This window comes from Perissodus microlepis, chromosome 14, assembly GCF_051167445.1.
Source record: "Perissodus microlepis isolate ML-2025 ecotype Zambia chromosome 14, ASM5116744v1, whole genome shotgun sequence".
Classification (NCBI taxonomy): domain Eukaryota; kingdom Metazoa; phylum Chordata; class Actinopteri; order Cichliformes; family Cichlidae; genus Perissodus; species Perissodus microlepis.
The window spans coordinates 36,339,968-36,365,694 of record NC_140474.1 but is presented as its reverse complement, the minus strand read 5'-3'; the positions used below and the strand labels follow the sequence as shown (position 1 = coordinate 36,365,694).

Here is a 25,727-nt window from a genome sequence, read left to right as displayed (position 1 = left end):
TCAAAACCATCGCATTAGCAAGCGGAGGAACACACCCTGCTTGGTAAATCACATTCGCTGTGGCTGCTGATGTGCGGGAAAACGCTGACAGCCAACTTCATTTTGAAGGTCCACAAGTTCTTTGAAGGGCCAACTGTAAAACATCGTGTCAGGGGCTCGGCGGTTGGGGGTTTTGGCAAATGACGATGACAGAAAGGCAAACAAACACGTTTGGAGGGTTTCTCTAAATGTTCTGGGATGACTATGTGATGGGCATGGTGGGAGAGGGAAGAGGAGGAAGGCAGGGTTACGGAACGGAGTAAAGGAAGACATGGGAGGAACGACTGGAATTGTTGACAATCTGCAAGTGGGACTGAGAAGTGTAAATTAGAGATGTGACGAGATAGAGATATTAAATAGTAAATAGACGAATAGGACGTGTCATTACTAGGCCAGCACTTGGACTATTTTTGGGCAGGGCATCTGACAACTCAGATTTAACCATGTATTGTAAGCCTGTCTACAATGACACATGTAACCTGAGGTGTGCAGATAAGCATATTGTTCCCAGACTGGACCTGGGAACAATATGCTTATTTGCACACCTCAGTCACATAGTTACTGAACACATCTACATAATGCTATATTGCACATGTCTTCGTCCTGTCCTGTCTACAATATCCTGACTCATAACTTGAACCTGGTATTCAGTACCTACAGCACAATCCACTTTGTATTGTCTCTGTCCTGTCTTTATGTACTGTACATAGTTAGAGTTAGTAATGGTACCTTTTTAGCTCTGTATTTTACCCCAAATTAGCAAGTTATTATTTATTTTTAATTTATATTTTTATATCTCTTGGAGATGTATTTCTCATATTCTTATAATGCACCGTGGGGGGGGGGGCTTGGGGTGAACTGACAATAAAGACCTTGAATCTTGAACCTCACAGATGGCGATCCTGAACAGACACTTGCCTGGTTGGGAAGTGTACCATACAAATGTTTTCATTTTTTGCTTCAATCCAAACTTCATCCGTTTGCTTACTTCAAGGTAGGAGTGAAAATAAACAGTGGGTCATCAAAAACATGGAAAACAACTACAACTGTAATTACAGTAGTGACATTAATTACTGCACAAACTGGTTTAAATATAGAGTACAATGTTTAGTTCCCTAAATCTTTTCACAAACTAATATGCAAAGTACAGTTACATGATCAAACTGAGCTGATCTAATATTAAAGCTGACAGTCGGGAGTTTTTGCAGCTTTAAAGGATGCTAACCAAAACTACTGAAAAACAAATGGTGACATTTAAAATGAATAAATGCATTTGGATATATAACACGTTTTTGTAGACTTAAGAAACACAAAGATGACACAAAGTCATGAATTGCTTTGTTTATATTCCTGGTAAAGCATTATCTATTTGAATTTGCCTTGCAGTCACATTATGGTGCACTAAAGAAGAATATGTGACGTTGGCACATTTTCGTCATGAACAGGACCGGGTTCGACGCTACGCTGAAGCTGATGTTCGTCTACTCATTGGCCTAAAATGCTGAGTGACCCTGGTGCAGGGTCATTTTCTCCTCAGCCCTGCTGTCCTCCTGGGTCAATGCTACACTGTCCTGGGGAGAGGCAAGTGCTTGCATGAATAAGTAAAGACCGTTGGGGGACCAAAGTCCGTTGGCTGACGTTTCCACCCCACTGAGTTTTAACACATTAGGAAGCCCCACTGCCAGTAATGAGCCAGAGACAGAGGGATGGAGATGAGGGCTATGGTGGGTGAGAGAGAGAGAGAGTGCGCTCACATCCTCGGAGCATAACTCCCCATGCACACTAGACTGTGTCACTCTCAACCTGTTACTGTTGTGCAAATGTTACTTGCACGTTATGTGAAAAAGATGGCGGTCCTGATTGGTCACCTTTTATCTAAAATGCTTCATAATTACAGGGTAAGGCCAGAGAGAAACAGAAAGATATTTCTTTCAGTTTTTTCATATAAAACATGTTAATATCCACTAAAGCCAGCAGACAAACAGTTTCATTTAGATACGACTTTTAGTTCCTACTAACAAGCACCACAAATGAGATAATACATGGACAGGTTTAGATATGAAGACTTGTGGGATTATTTGTTGTGCTCACATCTAATTAAGCTAGCTCGGCACCGCTTTGTTGCAGCAAACTTTATGAGCAGTGAAGCTCTAATTAAAATAGAGGTTTCAGGTCGTTTCAATTCACTGGATGCTTTCAGAGGATTCATCGGGCTCTGACCAAGGGAGTTCATACTGTAGCCAAGGTTGTGTGTTGTTCTTTAGAGAAAGAATGTGTGTGTTTTCTCCTCATGTCAGCCCCAGTGCCCCTGTGCCCTGGCCTCTCTTCCTCCCCCACTGTGTGCGAGTTTATTCACAGGAAATGCAGGGGAGCCTCATGGGTGGCTGGGCTGATGCGAAGTGACGTGGCGTCTCCAGCGAGCCAGGAACTTAGCATGTCAGGCAGGTCAGCACGGGGCAAGCAGACAGTCGATAAAATATTCAATACAGCACTCCCAGTTCATGGATCTAATACCTCGAAAAGCCCCCCTCCAAAATCCAGAGGAAAAAAAAAAATCATCTTCTCTCCGAGCTCTTCTCTTCACACCGGTTGGCTGGGTGGGTTTATCAAATTCGGGGTGAAAAAGCCTCCTGTCAATGAAGATCTAACTGAGACTGGTAGCAGAGCTGGAGTGGATACATCTTTGCAGGATGTCTTATGGATTTCCAACCCCTCCCTTTTTCCATTCTAGCGAGGGAAAGCTAACCTTATTCAAAGTGAAAGTTCAAAAGTGCGCTGTGACCTTTTCAAGCCTGGGCAACGGTCGAACGACACTTTTGGTCCTTTGCTTTTTATTCGAGAAAAACTCTTCAGGTTAATTTTGCTTGTACTTTCTGTGCACTGCATCTTCCCGAAGCCCCGAGGACGAGAGGAAAACATACGGCAGAGTTTGACAGTGTAGTGAGAGGAGTCTGGAAGGCTGGGCCCTGGAATGTCTCGTGTCACTTTAGCGCAATCAGCGCTAATCCCAATTAGTATCACTCAGCTGCACCGAGGGCGCATCACATCAACTCAGCTTCTGCTTAGACAGTAGCCCTCCGTGGACCGGGCGGATACAGTGAAACACCAGCTGCTATCGGCCTGTTTCGCTGATTAACCCAGACACTAAGATGTTGTTGCTGTGTCTTTTGACTTCCGAGCCGCCGCCTCCTCCTCCCTCTGTTGTCTTCTGGTAGCTTCCGTCTACTTACATTTTTAACAAGCATCTCCTCTGTCTCAATCTCTTTTATTGTGTCGTCTGAGTGTGTGGTATTTTATTACTTACACTGCATAGATTGGTTGAGTACACTGGATCAGTGTTACCCACTCAAACGGTTTTCCTTTCTCCCTCTGAATAATTAATGGAAATGGATGTTTAAGGACAAAGGCAGTGAAGACTCCATTAAGAGGCAAGATGTTGAGAGGTGCTGACTTCATCATTGAGGTTGTTAGTGCCAGAGTTAGTGATTCAATTCAGACAATATTTGAAGACGCCTGGGCCTAGAAATACTCTACATTTCTGATGACAAAACAGCAAACGGCACTAAGACCTGGAGCTGCTCACTCTTAAACCCCATATCGTCTTAGCGGTCATCGAGATTTCTGGCGTATAAGCTTTCACTGGACACCTGCATCGGTTCTGGGCAGCCTAAAACAGTATTTGTACCAACAAGCTAGCGTGGGCAAGAGGGGTAGGCTGAGAACGCAGCTTTTACAGTACAATTGGGAGCTAACCTAAGTGATAAAAATAGCTCGTTTTGGCTGTAAGGGATTTTGTTTTTGCTTTTCCAAAGGCACGTCATTACACATCCCAGAGTATCAGGGCCCAGCGGCTTTCAGATACCTATAAATAAATGCTTTTCTGAGCTTCCCTCTTACTCGCAGACACACGCCGGAGCCAAAGAGATAGACTTTTGTGATGAAAAACATTCCAACACGACCGGCGCCACGAAAGGGAACTGGATGGTGGTGGTAAGGCTTTTAAGAAGGACTCGAGCACCATTTTCACTGCCACCGTTTTCACAGAGAAAGAAGCCCCCTGCACTCTCCAAGGGTTTAGTCTGCTTAGTTGCAGACAGATATGAGCTACACTGTTCTTGAACACCACATGCCCCAGACTTTAAGAAGCAATGAAATTTAAACCCTTACTTCCTCATATGTTTTGGGGGTCAAGAGCAGACTTCTCTGTCCTGGCTGTCCTGCTTTTACGGGTAGAGACCGAATAAGAGACTCTTATCATGTGACACAAGCACTCTTTTCTAGTCTTACTGACCACCCAGAGGAAACCAGGAAGGAAAGCCTGTGTGGGTGAGGGAGAACATGCAAACTCCACATAGAAAGACGTTCTAGCTGGGTTCTAACAACTCCACCACCTTCTCCACACTTTCCAACTATTAACATTTTCATTGCTTAATTCTAATATTTTGTCTTACAAATAGCAGTTTATAAAGAGACAAAATTAACGATGAGCAGAACTGAGTTTTAGTTTTGGCGTATTAGTGTGGCCCTCCACAACAGTCCCAGTTTTTCATGCACACACACAAACATCAAAATAGTACAGTTACACAAAAAGAGAGTGGGTAAGAATAAGAATAGTAATCAAAACTAAAAACTAATAGTTCTAAAAGTATTCTATTGGCATCATTTTTGGAAGTTATAAGAGAAGAGGCTGGTGTTGCTGACTTCAGGAATGCTGTCATTTCAGAGTTGTAAACGGAGTTGGCCTTCACCAACAATGGGGCATATTTTGTGAGACGCTGGGAGTCAATAGCAGGCGACCGCCGTGACAAAGGGCCACTTCTCTGGCTCCGTGAGAAAGGCATGTTAGTTCAGCTCTTTGATACAGGACACTGTTTCTCTGACCACCATTCATTACCATGTATAACAGGCAACTCAATGGACATTACGCATTAGGCATAACTTGGGACTCCTACACACAGGCTGTATTATGGAGGCCCGAGAATCGGGCTTCTCTAAACACTCCTAGGTGTCTCATAAAAACGAGCTTCAAGAGTAACAAACAGCCGGCACGAGAAAAAAAATCCTGTGTTCTGCGTGTTCTCGGCTGGATTCGACTCCACTGCCGAGACACGAGCTGTCTCCAAGCCCAGGGCTTTGGCAGAGCATCGGAAGAATAACATGGCAGAGGTATCCACATTTGTTTCCACTTATGTTACATGATCTTTAAGAGCCTAATTTGAACAAATCCCCTGGTTCAACCGCACACTGTACTTTCAGAGAAGGCTCTTAACATATGTACGCTGGGTGTTAATGTCATGCTCAAAGTAAACAGCACAGATGGTCAGGGCTGGGTAGAGCACACCCTATTTCTGGCCTTAACTATGTCTAGTCTTTTATTAAGAAACCATATGAAATGAAACGAGAGCTACGAGGTCTGCTGTGACCCTGTCATTTCTCAGTTGCTGTAATACTTTTCCAGCTCAGTCTTGCAACTTTCTTCATTTTATTATTGAAACCGTTATCGTCACCATTTTGCAGCATAGGAGCTAACATCCTTCGTCGTATAGCATGAACTCTAACACTAATAATACAAAGCTGCTGCGGAGAGTACTGTAAGAGCCAGCAAATATAAAAGCTAAAGCGGACCTGATTAGCTCTGCTTCAAAGACTGAAACCCCAGCAGTTCCAAACTTCTGTTTGTAAAAGGCAGCCAATCAGACGACAGTTGGCTTAAAGGACGAGGAGCTAAAAACAATGTGTTTCACTAGTACTACTATAGTACTTTTAAAGTACTTTTTGAAAGTAATACACCCAGGATGAGATCAAACCAAACAAATTCAGCAGTCGTTCACTGTTTGTGGCCTGTGGATGTTTTGTTATTTCACTTTTAGCCTTTAACACACTCAGCACAGCACAGCACAGCACAGCACAGATCATTAAAAGCACCATGTGAAAGTCAGGACGTGAGGACGATGAAAAAGTGCTTTTAAAAGCTGACAGAGAAGTGAGTGCTAGCACACTGCCCGGGGCTCTTTAACCACAGGAACGCTTCACTTTTTTTTTTTTTTTTTTTGGTTTTGTTGCTGAGACACAGAAGTGTGAGAAATCGAGGCGAAAAACTTGAACCCTTGTCCCTTACACGGAGGGCACACTGTGGCTCCACACATTACTAAGACTCCATAAGCTTTTTCCTTTTATTTCCAAGCAGCCCTCTCTACCTCTCCTCAGCTCGCTGTGCTTCATTTCCCATTGCGATGTGGGTGTGTCTTTGGATCGCGGCACTTCTTCCAGTGCAGCGCGAGTGTGCCACTGCTGTGGGGAATGCCAGCACCGTGTCAAAAAAGGAGGAAGAGGGCGAGGAGAGAAAAGGTGCTGGTGAAATGTTAATGTCTTGTCCTGTTCGATATCCATATCTTTGGTCAGGAAACATCAGCTGCCCCTCCCTGCCATGCTCTGATGCTAGAATACGTGATGCTGTGGGAGTCAACTTTGTGTCTTGTCTGTTTGCTGTGTCCCAAACACAGCAAACAGAAACATGACATGTTTGGTTAGTCGCCATGCATGAGGAGTTCCTCCACCCTGTTGGTGTGTCATGTTTATATTACCTTCTTGTTGGAGCATGAGCATCATCACACTCTTTTAGTCCCACCTTTGGCCATTTTGCAAATTTTATACATATATACAACAGACAAGGGTGACTCACAATCTATATATGAGCCTGCAAGTCTACCTGGGCTATAACCTTGAAAGTCATAAGTTTCAGAGACACTTCAGAGACCTCTCACACCAGGAGGGGACCTCTTATTCCTGTTTGTCTGGTCTGGGGTGGAGGTCACATAAAGTTACATGAAAGAATCCTCAGGGTGGCTGGGAGACAAACAGGCAGGGATATGGATGTGTGTGAAAGAAAGGAGTTGGAGGTGGTGGTGTGTGTGGAGGGTGTTAGGGTAATGTCTGGCAGATGACAGATCTGTGAATTCTTTCCTTGTGCCCACAAGGCAAAAGAAGTCGTGGTGTGGCGGTCACATCTTCAGAACACTTACAGTCTTTATCCCACTCTTCTTCCCCCATCCTGGGGGGCTCAGCCTGCTGATTACAACATAGGAGGCTATTCAGCAGCTGCCTCCTCCTCCTCATCTCCCTTCCTTTACACAGACATAACTGTCCTCCACTCTTAACCGATCTCCCCCTTCCTTCTGAGACGATCTGAAAACATATTTTGCAGTGGTGCAAACAGAACGGGAGGGGTGAAAACAAATGCCGGCCTGCTCCATTTATCACATGGCACAAAAGCGGTCAGTTCAACGCCTCGTCCCACTACAGCGTCACACGGTCTTTTAACCCCCCTTCCCCACCGGCCTCGCCCACCTCAAGACCAAAGGATGCTGGATGATACAGCAAAACCACACAGAGGCACATTCTAAGACACACTCTGCGTTTGACCCAGACAAGCCACCCAAACACAATCTCTCTTAACACTTCAATCAGATTCTTCACCGCTGCACTGATGGCCCCGCCCTGCGGACCGACGCTGGGTTGGCGAATCGTGCACAGTACAATGTGTGTTTTCATTCCCCCCTCACCCCCCTATCCACTCAAGCCTGCCTGGCTTTAAACTGCTGTCCTTTTGTTCAAGACAGTTGTAGTCCATGTGTCTGTGTGTAGATGCATGTAGCAGTGGGCTGCTGGGGGCAGGGACAAGGGGTAACTGAAAAAGGGCAGCTAACAAAACTCAATTGTCCTCAGAGTGGTGGTAATTGCATTTGATTAAAATAATGACAGGGTGTCGGGACAGAATGGAGGGTCCCTTGGTGGGAGTGTTGAGGGCCTGACACTGAAACCAAGGAGGAGAGAGTGACATAGAGCACTCACCTGTATCAGCGCATGAGGCCGGGGCACAAGGACAACACCACATGGAAGAGAGAGAGAAAACAGCTCAGTCATGAAATAATCTATTATATATGGCATGTAGTAACAATTTTATACAATATTTCCTTTGCTTACAGGAAAGCAGGCAAACAATTCCATGAAACATTGTGAGACAATTAAAGTGAGTTTAAGAAAATAATCCCAGAGAGATAAAGTGGTTAGATCACAATTAATATCATGCCATACTGTTAACAGTGTCCAAACACTTATCGACCGTACTGCATATATGACAGAAAATAAGGGAAAAAACAAAACAAGAGGCCCGTTTCCAAAAGAAGCAGATTCTAGGTCCCTGAATACATGTCAGGGCTGGACAACCCTAAAAATTGTGGCATTTGCCACCTACATGGTTAAGTTTAAATAATTAAACATACTGTTAAGTTCAGGGAAGTGACAAGCAGTCACTCACCGTGTTCACCTATTCAACTACCGTAATCACACTGAAGAATTTCCATACATGGCTTCTTTTATGTGTTTGAAAACGTAGTGTTGATGTATTTCTGGCAGTCTCAGAGGACTGATGTAGAGACCTCATAATATCACTCTTGCTCCCTCTTTCTCCACATCAAAACGCAAACTGCTTTCAGGCAGTAAACTCAAATACAGGGCAGCATGAGCCTCCACACTTAGCCATTCTGTCCTTTGCTGTGACCTGCAGCGGCTGGCGGCGCTGTTAAACAGCCTCTGCTTTTGATGCACGCCGAAGCCAGAGAGAATGAAAGGGATAGAAGCTTTACAAGTGGTCCAACAGCACAAAGTGTCTCTGCTCTCTGTAAAAGCAGCGCTTAGGGTCAGAACGGGGGACGAGAGAAAAGAAAAGAGCACAAGAATAAGAAAAACAAGTGTGCGTATGTGTGCGTAGGAAAGAGAGATGTGTGTTAAAGCCACAGAAAATATGATTGCCGGTAGGGATGTCAAGAGTCTCTGAAAGGAGGATGTCTAAGCTGGGCTCAGACTCTCATCTCCTCACACAGCCTCGCCCTTTCCCAGCATCGCTCTCTTCATTTATCCCTTACACCTTCACAGGAAGTTCAGCTTGCCCCTGGAGCAACTTGCCCCTCCTCCTCTCCCAACAACACAATCATAGCAGTGGTTCACACAAAAGGAGAGGCAGCAGTGAGTGTGTTGTGCATTAAGGGTCACAGAGATGTCAATGAGCCTATGAGGTTCTGTGCCTGTCTTCCAGAAGGGAACATCCCTGCATCGCACATGAATCTATAGAGGCACTTTAGGCTTCGCTCTAGTAATAAACAGAAAAACATTATATTTCCACCAGCAGTGCTTATTCTTCCCTGTTTCCCTCCAAACGCAAAGGTAAAATCCTTTTATAATGGTGGCAAGGCAAGTACTCAACTTACGTTCTATTCGTAGCTATTATGTTAAGTTGGGTTAAACTGGACTCAGCAGGATTTGTCGGCACGTCGGATCGTAACAACAGTAAACACTAAAATACGGACTTCCATTTGATATTTTGTAGCTTCCCTACTGTCGCTCCTTTTTCAGGCAAACAGTGGAGCGGGACTCGCCAACCTAGAACAGCAGAAAAAGCAAGCTTCTAACACAGCTGATGTTAGTTTTCATCGCCAAGTATTTTAACGTTTTAACCTGAAAACAAACTCGAAGGAGTGACAGACTAAAATCAGTGACATCAGTGACAGCTGCCTCACTGAGAGGTTTCAGACATGGTTACTCTGGAATGAACGGACTGTGTTTTGGACCTTACTGCTAACCAGTCACCAGGCGTTAGCTTGAGTTGAACAGCAGCTGAACAGATAGTGAAAAACAAACAAAAAAAACAATGGAAAATGGAGGGAAAGGCGTTTACAAAGACAGGCTACTTGGTGGGTGATGTAGCAGAAAATCTGGTAACCATCGATCAGAGTTCACAGGTTAATATAATGTATAAAGTCTTGTTATCTGTTGACTGTAGTGCAAATTCTCTAATGAGAACTGAAGCAACCGTCCTGGTGTCCAGCGGCTGGCTTGGGCTCTTCTGTTCCCCGTGTGGAGAGGTGTGCTCTCTCGAGTACTCTGGCTCCCTCTCACAGTCCAAAGATATTGTTGGTTAACTGGTGATTCTAAACAGGACGTAGGTGTCAGTGTAAGCGTGAATGGTTGAATGTTTCTCTGTCGGCTCTCTGACACACTGTGGAGGGTGTACCCCACTCCAGCTCCCACTGTGACCCTGAATTGGATAAGCAAAGAAAGTGAATGGATGGGGAGATAACAAACGAGACCTTGACCTGAACTTGGGTAAAGCCCTGTCAGGTTATCATTGTGTTACACTAAGGTTCACTAAACACTGACCAATACTCTAGGAGGAGTCGTGGTGTGAATTGTGGACAGACTTGTGAGGGATGCCCCACCATGGTACAAGCTCACTGCTCCTTTGCTAGCATCCCAGATTTTATGACAACCAAGGAGAGATGGTGGGAAAATTTAGTTTTGTTACAAATGTGGACAACTTTTCATTAATGTTCCAAAATAAGGTACTGGGACTCACAGAGTCCTTCTGGAGCTATGAAACAAACGTCTTTCTGCAGAGAATGTATTTTACACCGAGCAGCATGTGTTTAAGTGAGAGAACACTACGGGCAACAGAACATCCAAAGTTTACATGGTTTATTCAGCCATGTGTGGCAGCTTGTCCTCTGAGTTCATGCACACTGGGCTTTAAAGTTCAAGGTCCTCTTCGCTGTGCAAGAGGCCAATTTCGCCCTCAGTGTCCAAATATTTACTGTCCAGCAAGTGCAGGCTGTCGAGTACTGAGAAAAGCTGTTGCCTGTCTATTAACTCTTGGCTATATCATTTGCATTGAGCAATATCACGGATTACAAGCATTATGAGGCATAAAAGAAATTCATTATACAAATATTTAGAATGAATGATAATGGCAAATGAGCCACAATGTAGCAAAATCATAAAACGCTTGAGGCTGTTACACAATACTCAACTTAAAAGTTTATTGGTTCTGTCGTGTCTTCCATAGACATGAATTTACTTAAGTATCACTGTGGCCTGTATGGAGTTCATTCAATATAGCTTCACTAGTTTCTTTAAACTTCAGTATTGCCAAATAAACTAACCAACTGTCATATAACTAACAACATCTGTCCTATCATCTCTAACACCCTGGAGGACAACGAGGAGAGTTTAGACGCTCTCCAAGAATACATCGACCGGTGCTTTGAAGATTTAGTAATGAAGAAGGCCCAGAGCGCGTCTTCCCCGGCCAAAGCTGAGACGCCGTCATCTAAAAGATATCGCCCGGCAGACTCCCCCGGCACAACATCGCCTGCCGGCAAAGATATCGTCGACATCCTGGAGTCAATCGATAAGCGATTGTCCAGTTTCGATGCAAGGCTGTCCCTGGTGGAGATCTTACACCGGGAATTTAAATCTCTAAAAGAATCCCTGGAGTTCAGCCAGCGGCAGGTGGAAACACTTGCTGCGGAAAACGCCACGCTACGGGACTCGGTCAAATCTCTAACCGATAATGTGACCCAATTAAACATAGAAAATAAAAAAATAAAAGAGACCGTTATAGATTTACAAGCCCGTAGCATGAGAGATAATCTGGTGTTTTCTGGTATTCCAGAGTCTGCCGGAGAGGACCCGGAAACGACCGTGAGAAGCTTCATTAAAATCCACCTGAAGCTGCCGGAGGACACGGTGAAAAACATAGGGTTCGATAGAGTGCATCGCATAGGGGCTCCGAAGACAGGAAGTGGGAGACCACGTCCTATTGTAGCCAAATTCGGCCACTTCAAGCAGAAGGAGCAGGTGAAGAGTCGCGGCAGAGAGCTGAAAGGAACGGATTTCAGCGTGAACGATCAGTTCCCCAGAGAGATCCTGGAACGACGCAGGGTCCTCTTCCCAGTCCGACGTAGTTTTATCCAGAAAGGCTCCCGGGCTGTCATCGCCGTGGACCGGCTCTACGTGGACGGACAACTCTACCGCAACCCTGGCACCACTCCATGGCTGTATTGACCGCACACCAGATAAGAATCCGCTACACTATTCTCTTCACTCACACTCTCTTGTATTAACTTTTGCTTAACTATGTAATTTCAGTTTGCTAATTTAGTATAACGTCACCGTCACTCTCCGCCAATGCTTTAATTGGAATGTTTCTGTTTTTATTTCTTTTTTCCTCTCTCTCTCTTGTCGCGCACCTTGCTCTTTGGTTTATTTGCTTCTCTTTTCTATCACTATGTCGATCACCTGTTTCCCTATCCATTCACAAACGACACTGTCTATTTCTACATGCTTACTCTGCACGATCACGCACACACATGCGTTTAAAGGCAACACATTTACAACAGCCACACAGCCACACAGATATAGGACACATGCACACATTTGCTCATATTAGTTATTATGCACACACATAGTCAGACTTATGGAGCTTCTTGCCGCGCATTTTCTTCTCTTTACTTACCAAAAAAAAAAAAAAAAGATGTGTTTCCATTTTCCTCACCCGTCTAAGCGAGACACACAGCGTACATCATTAGCCACAAACACACAACTATGGGCATGCTAAGATTTGTCACATGGAATGTGCATGGAGCTGGCTCTAGGGAAAAAAGGTTAAAAATACTTAACCAACTTAAAAAATTACAGGCAGACGTTGTTTTATTACAAGAAACCCACATGCCTGTCACAGGTTTGAATAAACTTAAAACACCTGAGTTTCCTAATGTGTTCTCAGCCTGTTATAATTCTAGACAAAGAGGAGTAGCAATTCTAATACATAAAAATATTAATTTCACAGTACTCGATACAGTTATAGATCCAGAGGGCAGATTCCTAATCGTCAAACTATCTATACTTAACCAAAAGCTAGGTATTGTAAGTATATATGGTCCAAATGTTGATGACCCCTCATTCTTCCACGGTTTCTTTAGTACACTCTCCGAACACCTAGACTGCACAATTGTTCTGGGGGGAGACCTCAACCTGGGACTAAATGAAGAAATGGATAGGCTCAATACAGCAGGAACTCAGCGTAACTGGCAGTCCACAAATATAATCAAACAGTATATGAGCGACTTTGGTCTTTGCGATGCATGGCGCTCCCTTCACCCCAATAGTAAGGAATATACTTTCTTCTCACATGTCCATCACTCCTACTCTCGTCTGGATTATTTTCTGGTCAGCAGCTCACTGCTGAGTAACATTACAGACACTGAGATTCATCCTATAGCTGTCAGCGATCATGCTCCTGTATCTTTAACACTAATACAGATGAATAATACTACACCAAGAAAAAACTGGAGATTTAATACATCACTGCTCAAAGACGAAGAGTTTATCAAATACTTTAAAAAAGAATGGACTCTATATTTAGGCTTTAATGACATTCCTGGAACATCAGCATCTGTCCTCTGGGAAGCAGGGAAAGCCGTGATGAGAGGTAAAATAATCTCTTTCTCATCACATAAGAAGAAAGAAGAAAACAAAAAAAATTCAGGAACTAGAGAAAAACATCAAATCCTTAGAAAAAGCCTATGTGTCACACCAAGATCAAGAAATATTAAACAAAATACGCAAGACAAAACTAGAATTAAATGAAATTATTAATAAAAAGACTAAATTCTTAGTACAAAGACTTCGCCTGCAAAATTATGAACACGGTAACAAATCCCGACAATTTCTTGCTAACCAGTTAAAAATCAATAAAGAAAAAACAACTATATGTGCTGTTAAAGATTTATCTGGGAATACAATATATGATCCTAAAAAAATAAATAACATTTTTAGGGATTTCTATGAAACTTTATATACACCACAAATAAACCCATCTAAAAACGAAATTGATCAATTTCTCGACAACATAACTCTTCCAAAATTATTAGACACCCTAGCAATAGCACTGGATTCGCCACTGACGCCAGGTGAACTCCAGGAAGCTCTGATAAGTATGCCCAATAATAAGGCTCCAGGTCCAGATGGTTTTCCAACAGATTTTTTACAAAGAATTCTGGACAATTCTGGCACCAGTTTTTCACAGGATGTTGCAGGAAATCAAAGAAAATGGTAGACTACCACCAAATATGAACTCTGCAAATATCAGTCTCTTACAAAAACCAGGCAAAGACCCTGTATATCCCTCAAGCTATCGTCCAATATCCCTTATTAATGTAGACCTTAAAATAATCTGCAAAGCTCTCTCAAAGAGATTAGAGAAAATAACCCCCCTTTTAATTCATCCTGACCAAACTGGTTTTATAAAAGGTAGGCACTCATCAACAAATACACGTAGATTACTTAATTTAATAGACTACTCATGCAGTAAAAACACTGAAACCATAATATTTTCTTTAGATGCAGAAAAAGCATTTGACAGAGTTAACTGGAAATTTCTATTTGCAACTTTACATAAATTTGGTTTTGGACCCTGTTTCATAAACTGGTTAAAAATATTATATAACTCCCCAACAGCTTGTGTCAGAACAAATGACCAAACATCCTCCCGCTTCTCTCTTCTGAGGGGCACCAGACAGGGATGCCCACTCTCCCCTTCACTGTTTGCAATTTTTATTGAGCCATTAGCAGCAGCAATTAGACAGGCTACAACAATTAAGGGCATAAAATGTAAGAATATAGAACATAAAATCAGCCTTTATGCAGATGATGTGTTACTTTTTCTCCAAAACTCACAAACCAATATCTCTGGGGTAATTGCATTGATAAATTCCTTCTCAAGTGTCTCAGATTATTCAATTAACTGGTCGAAATCAACAGTTCTTCCGATTAATTGCTCCTTCCATAATTCTTCTCCTTCCCCACTGCAATGTGGAAATATAAAATATTTAGGTATCAATGTCTCTCCTAAACTTTCAGAATTAACTAAATTAAACCACATCCCACTTTTAAAGACAGTAGAAGGCGACCTGGCTAGATGGAAATCTTTACCCATATCACTCATGGGAAGGGTCGCCGCTATAAAAATGATGATCTTGCCAAAAATAAACTATTTATTTTCAATGATCCCAAATAAGCCATCACAAGATTGGTTCAGATCTCTAGACTCGTACATTTCTAAATTCCTTTGGAAAGATAAACCCCCACGTATCAGCTTAAAAACACTACAAAGGACCAAGGATAAAGGAGGATTAGATCTGCCTAACTTTAATCACTATTTTTTAGCCAACAGGCTTCAGTTCATCTCTAGATGGTTTAAACACACCTTCTTAGATGAACCTTGGATAGATGTAGAACAGGCACTATGTAATAACCTAGAAATTTCAGACCTACCATTTATCAGCTCAAACATCAAACGACATGAATGCTTTAAAAGCATCAATATTAGCTCTTCTCTGACAGCATGGTGGGAGTTTCTAAAAATGACAGAGTCTTCATTAATCCCATGCAAACGTACACCTATCTGGAACAACCCGGACATATTACAAAACAATAATATGATAAACTTTTCAGATTGGAGTTGCAAAGGAATTAAATACTTGGAACATATATTGGAAGGAACAGACTTTATTTCGTTTGACAGACTAGTTATACAATATGGGATCAACAAGAAACGATTTTTGGAATATCAACAAATTAAATCCATAGTAAAAAAGAAATTTAATCCCAGTGAAGCTGAATTACAAACACCACCAAGTGTGGTACAATTTCTTAGTCTAAAACTCCCCAAATTATTGTCTAAAATATACAGAACACTTTCTAAAATAGATGAATCAATATCCCTTCCTATTGCAAAATGGGAAGCAGATTTATCAATCAACTTAGACCCAAACCTTTGGTCTCAGATATGCTTAAAAACCTTTCAATGGATCAGAAATCCCAGTTTGCAATTAATACAATACAAAATATTACACAGAGTGCACTATACTGGTCATAGGATGTTCAAGATGGGCTATACGCCTTCCAACAACTGCTCACACTGCACAGCAAATACACCGGACAATTACATCCACGCTCTTTGGTTCTGTCCACCAGTTCAGAAGTTTTGGCGTGAGATATGTGAAGACTTATCAAAGTGCCTGAAATGTAACATTCCAGCCTCCCCTTTAGTATGCTTGCTGGGCAACTTGGATGAGGTCACTGCAGAAATAAACACAGCCCACGTTGTTTTTACGGCCCTATGCATTGCCAAGAAAATGGTCCTCATTAACTGGAAAAATAAAAATAATCTTAATTCTAACCAATATAAAAACCATCTAATAGATCACATTAGTCTTGATACAACCTCTGCCATCACATTTGATCAATCCCTTTGGGTTCCTTTGATCGGCTTCATCACCTAGTGGGGGTGGGGGGTCATGGTTTGGTCCTGCCTTCGCTATTGTGGTTGATGTGGGGGTAGGGACGGCCTTAGGGCGTCTGGGGAGTCCCTAGGGACGTTTCCCTGGAGGGCCTAACCTGGGGGCTGTGGCCATGACCTGGTTAGAAGCTCTGGGGCTCTTGGATGGTGTTTTCCTTGTGGCTGCGTACAGCGGAGATGGGGGAGGGTCTGTGCTGGCGGACGTTGGTTACTGGCCTGGTAGCCTGGCTGCCCCTGGGAGGGTCCGGGACGGGCGTGGAGGCTTGGGGGTCTGGGGGTGCTCCGTCCCCCGGTCTGGGGTGCTGGCCGGGCCTTGGGGGCTTGGGTCCTGGCTGTTGTGTCGCCGGAGCAGTGGGCGGGTGGGTGCAGGGGGGCTCAGCCCCAGTGCAGGGGACCTCTGGTGCATCGGCCCAACTAGGGGGCTCTCTAACTGGTGGGGAGGTTGTTACATCTTTGCAGGTGGTCTCCTCACTACAGGAGCTCACTCTGCAGGTGGGGGGAGAGATATAGGAGAGGGGGAAAATGAACTCAACCTGGGTGTCTATTGTCTTGTGTAGTTTGGGAGATGATTGGATGATGGGGTGGGTGCAGTTTTCTCTGGGGTGGAGTCGGGTGGGCTGCCCCGGACTCTGTGGGGCTGGGCAGTGCTGCTGCTGCGGGCCCCGGTCCGGATGGGCCTGGGCCCCCTTGCCCTGGTGGGTTCCAGAGTGTGGGGGTGCCTACTGGGGTCAGCGGGGGAGCTGGCCCCAGGGAGGGGCCGCTTGCCCCTCCCTTTCTTCCCTCCCCATCCTCAGCTGCCTCCCTATTCCCGCTCTACCACACCCACCCACACACGCAGGGCTTGGGGTGCAGGTATGTCACCAGGGTGCAGGGGAGGCACTCCCCCTCTGTCCCCTTCTGGCCGCCTGTGCCTCAATTTTATTCTGCAACCTAGACATCCACATTACTCACACTCTCACATAACACATACATATAGGGCCTTGGGGGTGGGCACGTTTTACAGCATCCAGAGGATGGTCGTTGTACTCCAACCCACCTCTGGCGCTGGTGCCCTACCCTCAATTTTAAATGCATTTAGACACTGAGGGTTTTCGGGAGGAGCCGTGCTGCTCTCTGAGAGGAAGCTAGTACCATGCTCTCCTGAGTTTTAAATGCACTTTAGAACAGCACACAACAACATTACATATGAGCGGGCGTAGGGAGGTTTGAGGTCTTCACTCACCCCGGTTCTGTTAGCCGTCAGGGCTGGGGGGCTGGGAGGAGGTGCTGGCCGTCAGACTGGGGTCTGGGATGCGGGGCCTCCCTGCTACTGCAGATAAGGAGGTGGTCCGCTTGCCTCCACCCCAGAGAGAAGGGTTACATCTCCTGGGTCTAGGTGCGGCTTGCCCCTCTGGGGGCGGGGGTACCTGGACCTGGGATATAGAGTATGTTTGGGGAGTGCGACTGTCTGTGCAGTGTCTATTTGTGTCTGTCTACACGTTGGGTGAGTGCCGAGTATTTGGTTGTGCATATGGGGGTGGGAATGCACGTCTGTGTCCGCGTGTGCCTGTTTGTCTGTGTCTATATGTCAGGTTGGGTCTTAGACTCAACCTCTCTGGGTACATCTCAGGCCCTCTAAAGTACGGAGGCCTATCTCCCCTCACCACACTCCCTGCCGGTGGCTGATGCCCTTAGACGTTGGTGTGTTGGTGGTCCTTGTCATCTGGGGCTGGGCGCTCATGCATGTACCGGCTCACTCCTGGTGGCCGATTGGCGGGGCCGGGCGCCTGTGGCCCGGCTGGGCTCCTTCCGGGGGGTGGGATGCCCTCAGGCCTCTGGCCTCTGGGCCTGAAGCTCGATCCTCTCTGGCACAGCTGGCTGCCGGCGGAGCCCGCGGGCACGCCACTGCAACCCCCTCTGGCCTCTGCTCCGTAGCTGCGGGGTGACCTCTCGTTTGGGGCTCTACTCAGCTCTTCCCAGGAGGGTGGCACGGTTCCCCCCCCCTTTGGTGGTCCTCCTCGGGTCCTTGTACTCTGGGGCCTCTGGATATCTGGGGCCTGGATCTCCTCCATACCTGCTTCATACCCTGGTGGACGGGGCTATGGCTCCCCACACTCCCTAGCAGATCGTTACATGGAGAAACCTTTGGAATACAAGCATGCTGATCCACACAGGTATGCACACAGGTGTACACACGGGTGTTCACAGACGCGGACTACACCTTGCCTCAAAGCACATTGTGCGCTGTCTATCTTGCGTGCTGCACAATATCGTTTATTATTTAGTATCTACTGTTATCTACTGCTAGCTAGTTTATTGTGATGGTGCTGTTTTTATTATGTTGCTCTTTGTTGTTTGCTTTCTCTTCTGTTTTTTTTCTCCATACAGGTGATCCAGGCGTTTTGTTTGTTTGTTTGTTTGTTTTTTCCTTTCTTCCCCCCCTTCTCACCGTCTCTTCTCCCCTTTGGTTTTCTTTCTCTCCCTCTCTTTCTTTCATTCTTTCTCCCTGTCCTATCCCCCAGTCACGTCTGTCCCGTTTGTAGCAACCGAAAATAAAATAAATACATAATTATAATAAAGGTCAATCAAATGGACCAATATGGCAAGGCCATGATGATCCACTTGGTAAAATAAATCCGCTTGGCATCTTTCTTGGCCTTAAGACAACAATTCTGATGGCTAAAGATCCAAACGGGACACACAAAAAAAAATAAAATAAATATAGCTTCACTATGTAACCTGTGGGAGAAATGTTATAACGCCTTCTGTGGCCGTGAAAGCAGCCTTAGTCTGAAAAAGTAAACAATCCATTCTTTATTTGTAACCCAACAAAACAATCTAGAAAGATTTGATAAGAGATTTAAACGTGGATTCAGATTTAATAAAAAGCTATAAAGCTCCATCAACAGCTGAGTGTTGTCTACCTCTGAGTAACAGGCTTTCATTCACTACTGTTAGTTATTATGGTGCCTAGTGTAACCACTGAGGAAACGTGACAAATTACTTAAGATACAGAGCTGATTTATGTTGCAGTGCTTCCTGCTGCCGTTTGAGTGTGCTGTGATGAATCTAATGATGCAAATTCTAAATATTATAGTGATAATAGACAGAAATCCAAACAACACATCACCGAAGACATTCTCAAATCTTGCAGGAACCCCGGTCAGACGTAGGATCCAGTGTTTGTGGGAATTTGCCACACGTGCAGAATTTGTTTTCACTTGTGAATCTCCCAATGCCATGAAAACAGAATAACCAGGCACTGGAGTACTCATTCATCACACTCAATTCAAGAATGAAAATTACTTAAGCTACTTAGAAGAAAGAGAATTTTTTAGAATTAGAAAATGTTATTTATTTATTTATTTTAACCTGCAACAAATTACAATTTGGCAGTACTGTACAGTTCTGTCAACTGTTTCGCTGTGCAGGTCAGGGTGGGAATAATTTCCATCAGTGTTGCCCATTATACAGACTGCAACACATGATAGCTGCAAGTTTATGATACTCAGACAGTTGATATTTAGTTTGAAATGTATTTTCTGTAATCTTACAATGTTTTTATTATTGTACAGTCTAAGACACATTGAGCATCCTTTCATATTTGTTTCAAGAACGTCCCCATAAACAAACAATAAATATGTAAATATGTAGTCTATCAAAATAGCATTTCAACTATAGTACATATTGTAGACTCAGTGTACTGACTGTGTAGGAAAAAGGATGTTAGAGAAAAAAAACCAGGAGTTACTCTCCAGGCTTCTGTCAACAAAGTCAGCAAGATTTGTATGTCTGTGAAACAAAACCCAGGACAACAAATCTCCCATCCCGACCTCAACACCCTGCAACAGTAGGCAGGTTTCTATTCGTTCAACAATATAACACAGCGTCAACATGCTACATTACAAGTGCTTCCTCAGGACTTTCCTTCCTGTCAGAGAGCAAAAGCCATAACCACAGGCAGCGAACACTATAAAATAAACAAATCAAGAAATACTTTTTTTTTGGAGGCATTTTTAAGCCTTTCTTTAACAGCACAGTGGAGAAAGTCGACAGGAAAGCAGGTGGGATGACACAGAAAATGAATCCAGGTCCTTACAGTCAGATTCATGGGTCACCTGCCCAACCAGGTGACTTTCTTTCATGAAGCCAAGACAATTGGCCTCCGCTTCGCGTGGCTTGAATCTGTGCTCTCTGTCATTCTCCTTTTCCGACTGGAACCCACCTCCACTTTGGACAATGAATAGTGCCTCCACCTCCACTTTAAACTCTTCACCACCACCAGTGTCTAGACTCCAGGGGGTCTGGTCCTAAATCCTATCACTGCTTGGATTTCATTCGGCCATGATGGGCCATCGGAGTCTAAACGCCAAACACATTCATTTCTCTATCACAATGAGTCATGTTCATTTCTTCCAGGTGATATCTCCTTATTGAAATGACAGAAAATTATCAAGCTGATATATTAAGATAGTTCTACAAGCAATGTCCCTATGGATTACAAATGCATGTACACATTTCCAAATAGCATCTGAAGGACAGGGTGAATATGGAGGGAGGATCTCTTGGCACACAAAACTGATTTATTGCATTTCTAGTAGCAAAAATTAGGAATGACTTTCTTTAAGAGGGTTAAAGAAAGCTAAGGAGAATGGGGCAAAAGAGGAGAGGAAAAAAGGATGGAAGAACTGAGAGAGAAGCAGATAGTGGGACAGTGTGTACGCTTCACGAGTGCACGTCAGTGAGTCTTTGAAGGTGAAAGTCTCAGCAGATGAAAATGGAATAAAAAGGTTCAGATTCTTCTGAGTAACAAAGGATCTGAGATACTAAACTGTTTTTATGTCTGCTGAAATTCCACAACTGCACCTTTTGTTATTTGTCGAAGGAGGGAAATTATTAGAGCTCCCTTTCCTCACAATGAATCATCAGATTCAGTGAATCATTCCAGCTGCCAGACAAAATAAAAAAACTAAAAAGCCTTCCTCTGAGTGTGTGAAGGCCAGGACAAGCCAGCTCTTGAGAGAGAGACAGACTGGACAGCAGTGCTTGGAAGCTTCTGGAGTGTTTTCCTGGCTGAAGCTCCACTCAGACTCCTCGGTGTCCTTCAGAGTAAAAACAAAAACATTTGAAGTGTACAGCTCACAGCTAGAGAACATCTCTTATTTGTTATCACTTATGCTCCAGGCCCAGTTTACATTCTCCTGAGTGTGTCCACTGGGTTGTTCATCCGGAAATTTGTCCCCTACACCCCCTCCTGATTTAGATTTGGGGAGCAATAAAACTTGCTGAGTTGTTGCCTTGGACAAATAAACTGACCAAAGTGTTGATATAGAGACGTCTGAAAGAAACAAAAAAAGGGAAAAAAAGGAGGGCGAGGGGGGGGGGGCATGTCAGGAGGAGAGAGACAATGATAGCTGCTGGTCCCTCACTCCCTCCTGTTAAAGTTTCCGGCGAGCCAGTAAACATGGCAGCGTCTGTCTCCTGTGGGAGCTAAGGGAAACGTGTTTGTGTGAGAGTGCGTTGTTGAGTAGATGTGTGTGTTTATGGATGTTTGTGTGTGGTGATGTGCTGCTTGTCGGTGCATGTATGCATACACTGTCTGGGTGCTTGTCAGTGTGTGTGTGTGTGTGTGTTAAGGTCAACATTTCCTCTCTGTGAGGGAGTTGTACTGGGGCCAAATGCCCAGCTGCTCATAGGTGTCTGTTTACAGACTGATTCAGACCTAACAGGGAAGACTCACACTCACACGCACACACGCCTTGTATCATTCTCAGAGAATTCTCACAAAAAATGCAACATGCAAGGTTTGCAAACTGATGCCGTGCGATTTGTTTGTAAGAGTGCACACTCAGAACATCAGGTATTTAACCACATTAGGACATTAGTAATTACATCACCTGAAACAGTTACAGACATGGCACTCAAACACAGTGATTTCAGGATTTACTTGTTAGACCACCAAGCGCATGTTCTGTAGTTAAATGGTTTGCTCAATTACTCAGAACAATGTGTAATTCTGACTGACTTTGACGGGCACATTTGAAAGCTGGACACAAATATCTACTTATGTAAAAGTGCCTGCAGTATAATGTAAATACACTGAAGTGTGCTGACGTCAGCGCGCGATTATTCTTCAAAACGAGTTTCACAACAGCAGTGAGAGCACATTGGTCCCACGTCTCTCGTAGGTAATAAAACGGTGTGAGATGCGATGACTATGAAGGGTAGAGCGCGTCACATTTGCATCAGTTTTCATCAAAAAAAACACCGTTTTTCCTCAAGATGTACAGCATCTGTACTGTGAGACGCCAGGTTACCACAATACTGACAGAGGCGACTCACAAAAACTCATCACACATAGATTCTTCTCAAAGTCCTGCTTCACATGGAAATGCACAGTTAGTGTTGTGAAGGGACAGATTTCATCCAGACACATAATCAGTTCATGAAGCGAATCCTAACCTAGTACCTTAAACATAATGGTTCGTATGCAGGACTTTTCTGCTCTACCCGAGCACTCAAAGTGCTTTATACAACTTCATTCACCCATTCATGCAAGCACTTTTTTCTATGCTTTTCCTAAGTAACTGCTTCCTATCCAACATTCACACACATTCACACTCGATGGATCCATCACAGAACAACTCAGGTTAGTATCTTGCCCATTGAGACTGAAGCAGGGATCAAACCACCAACCTTCCAATGAATATCAGACCTGCTTTTCCTCCTGAGCTGCAGCCAAACCAGAAGCAATCCTGAGTCTCCACATTCACGGCCTTTAAGTTTACCTGTGTTTGCTGTACTGCAGGCAGTGACTATAGGCCCAAAACAACATTCCTTGATGGGACTTCATTTTTTCACATAATAGTGTGTAATACCTTGATTGTGGTCTGCTTGTTTTATTTCATCAGATTAAATAAGAATTTTCTGAGAATCATTTAGAGAAGCAACAAGCTCGATCAAGTCATGTGTTCTTCACATCAGAAAAACAAACATAAAACAATTCAAACAAAATACATGTAAAGTTTTCCTAAATATTATAATCTAATATGTTATGTTATATTAGTTAACTGTAAACAATAGATGGTTAATAGGATGGTGGTGTGGTGGTTAGCACTGCTGCCTCATATAAAAAATGACACTGGTTCAAATCCCAGCTTGGGTCTTCCTGTTCTCGAGTGTCTGAACGGGTTTGCTCTGGGTACTTTCAGGCTAACTGGTTACTGTAGATAAAATGCTTAAAGTATATGTATCTATGTGTTTTGTACTACATATTTAGCTGTACATAATACACCGGTTAGTACTGACACTAAATGTCAGTAAAGTTCTGAAAGGAATAATACACCTTTTTCTTCAAAGAAGGTTTAGTTAGAAGGGACAGAATATATATTAAATATCTCTTATAAGTACAGACCAAAAATAAATCACAGGTAACAGAAAAATGTTTTATTGTGCATTGGTATACTGAAATACTGAAAAGCACAGCTGAAAAGAACTTTCTTACAGATTAAGATTTCACATTTTGTGTGCAATAAGTTGTGCACAAAGTGAGTACTGATAGCAAGTCGGTCACTGTGCAAAGAGCACTTCAGACTTATTGTTACGTGGTGCAGTTAGAAAGTCACACAGCTAAAAATCATAAGCCATACTCGAGCTGGGTGATCTCCCCTTCTTTAGCAGGTCTGCACCTTTTCTGTGGATGCTGCTATTCCAGAAACTGCACTTTTTTCATTCTGTTCAATATATTTTTCTGTTTATCCAGAGGCTACTTTTAGCTTTTGCTTGGTCACCACAGCAGGTATCGCTGCATGTTTGATGTGGCAGATTTTTATGCCACATGTCCCTCAATCCATAGGGGACTAAACTAAGTACCTGATTATTATCTTATTTTATCAGGTTAATGTGTAACCAACTAGGCTATTGAGGAACTTTACAATATATAAAAATAGTACATATTTAGATTTCTATCCTATCAGGACTTCATGTATACCTGTTGCTTGTAGAGTCCTTATGTTGATATAAATAACAAACTTGACATCAAACTGATTTTTTTCTAAACCATCACTAGTTTTTTACTGATTTGAATTTTATTCCTGTACATGATTAAAGTGTCAGTATGTAAGTTATTGAACATGAAGTTCTTCTTCTTTCAGCACAGCCTAAATACATATGTACAACATCACACTGAGACTAATGATGATGAAAGGACGTTTTAACCAAGTTAGGGCAGATAATCCTCTATGAGTGAGACACTTGCGCCTCACATGAACGGAACAGAAAGAATCACTGTTACTTTTCCTTTTTTGTCATAAATAACATTTCTGAGAGGACACAGAAGTGATAACGAGACTTAACAAGAATTTTGTCTTGTTTTCTGCTCTCTCCTTGCCAACACCAGACCCCGTGATTCTAGTCTAGCTATTTAATTAGGGTCTAAATGATGATTTGTGCTGTGTGTAAAAAGATCTGTGCTAAAAGATCAACTACAGTATGTCAGCAATATGCAGTAGACAGCCTGAATTCAAACAGAGAGGATCCATCCTACTGGTCTAATTTAATTGAGCAACAACTAAAACTGCTTCTTGGAACTTGCTGTGTCTAAAGTTTTAATGAAATTAAAATTCATTGCCATGTTAAATAGTATCCTACATAATGCTTACAATGTAGCAAAAGACAGTTACAGAATTTGTCAATGTATCATATTAGACTTTGTATTAAATTCACTTCAGTTTTGCTACATCGTATTCTATGTAGCAAAACTTGCTACAAAGTTGCAGAGCAGCCTGGCTTTTCTCATTAAAAGTTAGACCTTGTCGCTCTTACATATGTTAATTGGTAAGGGGACTGGAGGAGTGCGAGTGGGCTTAGAGGGAAACCTGGACGATAAGAATTACACCTGTGTGTATGTGTGTGCGCGCTGTATAGTGACACACAGCTGGGGTTAGAGAGACTGATTCCAGGTAATATGAAGTGAAATTCAAATTGCAAAACAGAAACAGATTTTTTCAATATTTTGGTAGAAACCGTGTGTGTGTGTGTGTGTGTGTGTGTGTGTGTGTGTGTGTGTGTGTGTGTGTGTGTGTGTGTGTGTGTGTGTGTATTAAGGGTATAAGGGTTGCCCTTATGTTTTTAACTAAGGCCTAGTTTGGAGGCACACTGGTGCACACACACACGTGACATGACCCTGGCTGACGGCTGATGACTGAGGCCTGTTCAACAACACACTTCTGACCTTTAACCCCTCACCCCTCAGACCAGCCTCCATTACCTCACAATTACATCCTACAAATGGTTTTCCCTAGGAAGTGCGCACGTATGCTTCTGTGTGCTTGTGTGTCAGTGTTAGTCCTTCGTTTCATTTCTTTCTCTCCTTTTACCTTCTTTCTTCCTTCGTCCATGCCTTCGTTGATCCATTTAGTTTTCACGTACTTTCTTTAACCATCTTGGTTCCTCCATTTTAATTCAATTTAATACACTTGTATTTGTATATAGCAAGACACATAGGTGCTTCTAT

General features: G+C 43.4%; 1 protein-coding gene across 4 annotated transcripts in view; it reads right to left on the bottom strand.

Annotated features, from left to right (window-relative positions):
• bcas3 (BCAS3 microtubule associated cell migration factor) overlaps positions 1–25,727 on the bottom strand; it is a 323,750-nt gene that overhangs the window by 115,102 nt on the left and 182,921 nt on the right. Inside the window, exon 25 of one of the 4 annotated variants that reach the window (XM_084951631.1) lies at positions 7,633–7,890. The exons of the other annotated variants lie outside the window; for them this stretch is intronic. Coding sequence (XP_084807757.1) covers positions 7,751–7,890 — 140 coding nt within the window. The 3' untranslated portion in view covers positions 7,633–7,750. Of the gene's footprint in view, positions 1–7,632; positions 7,891–25,727 lie in introns of those variants that run through there. 4 annotated transcript variants of the gene reach the window in all.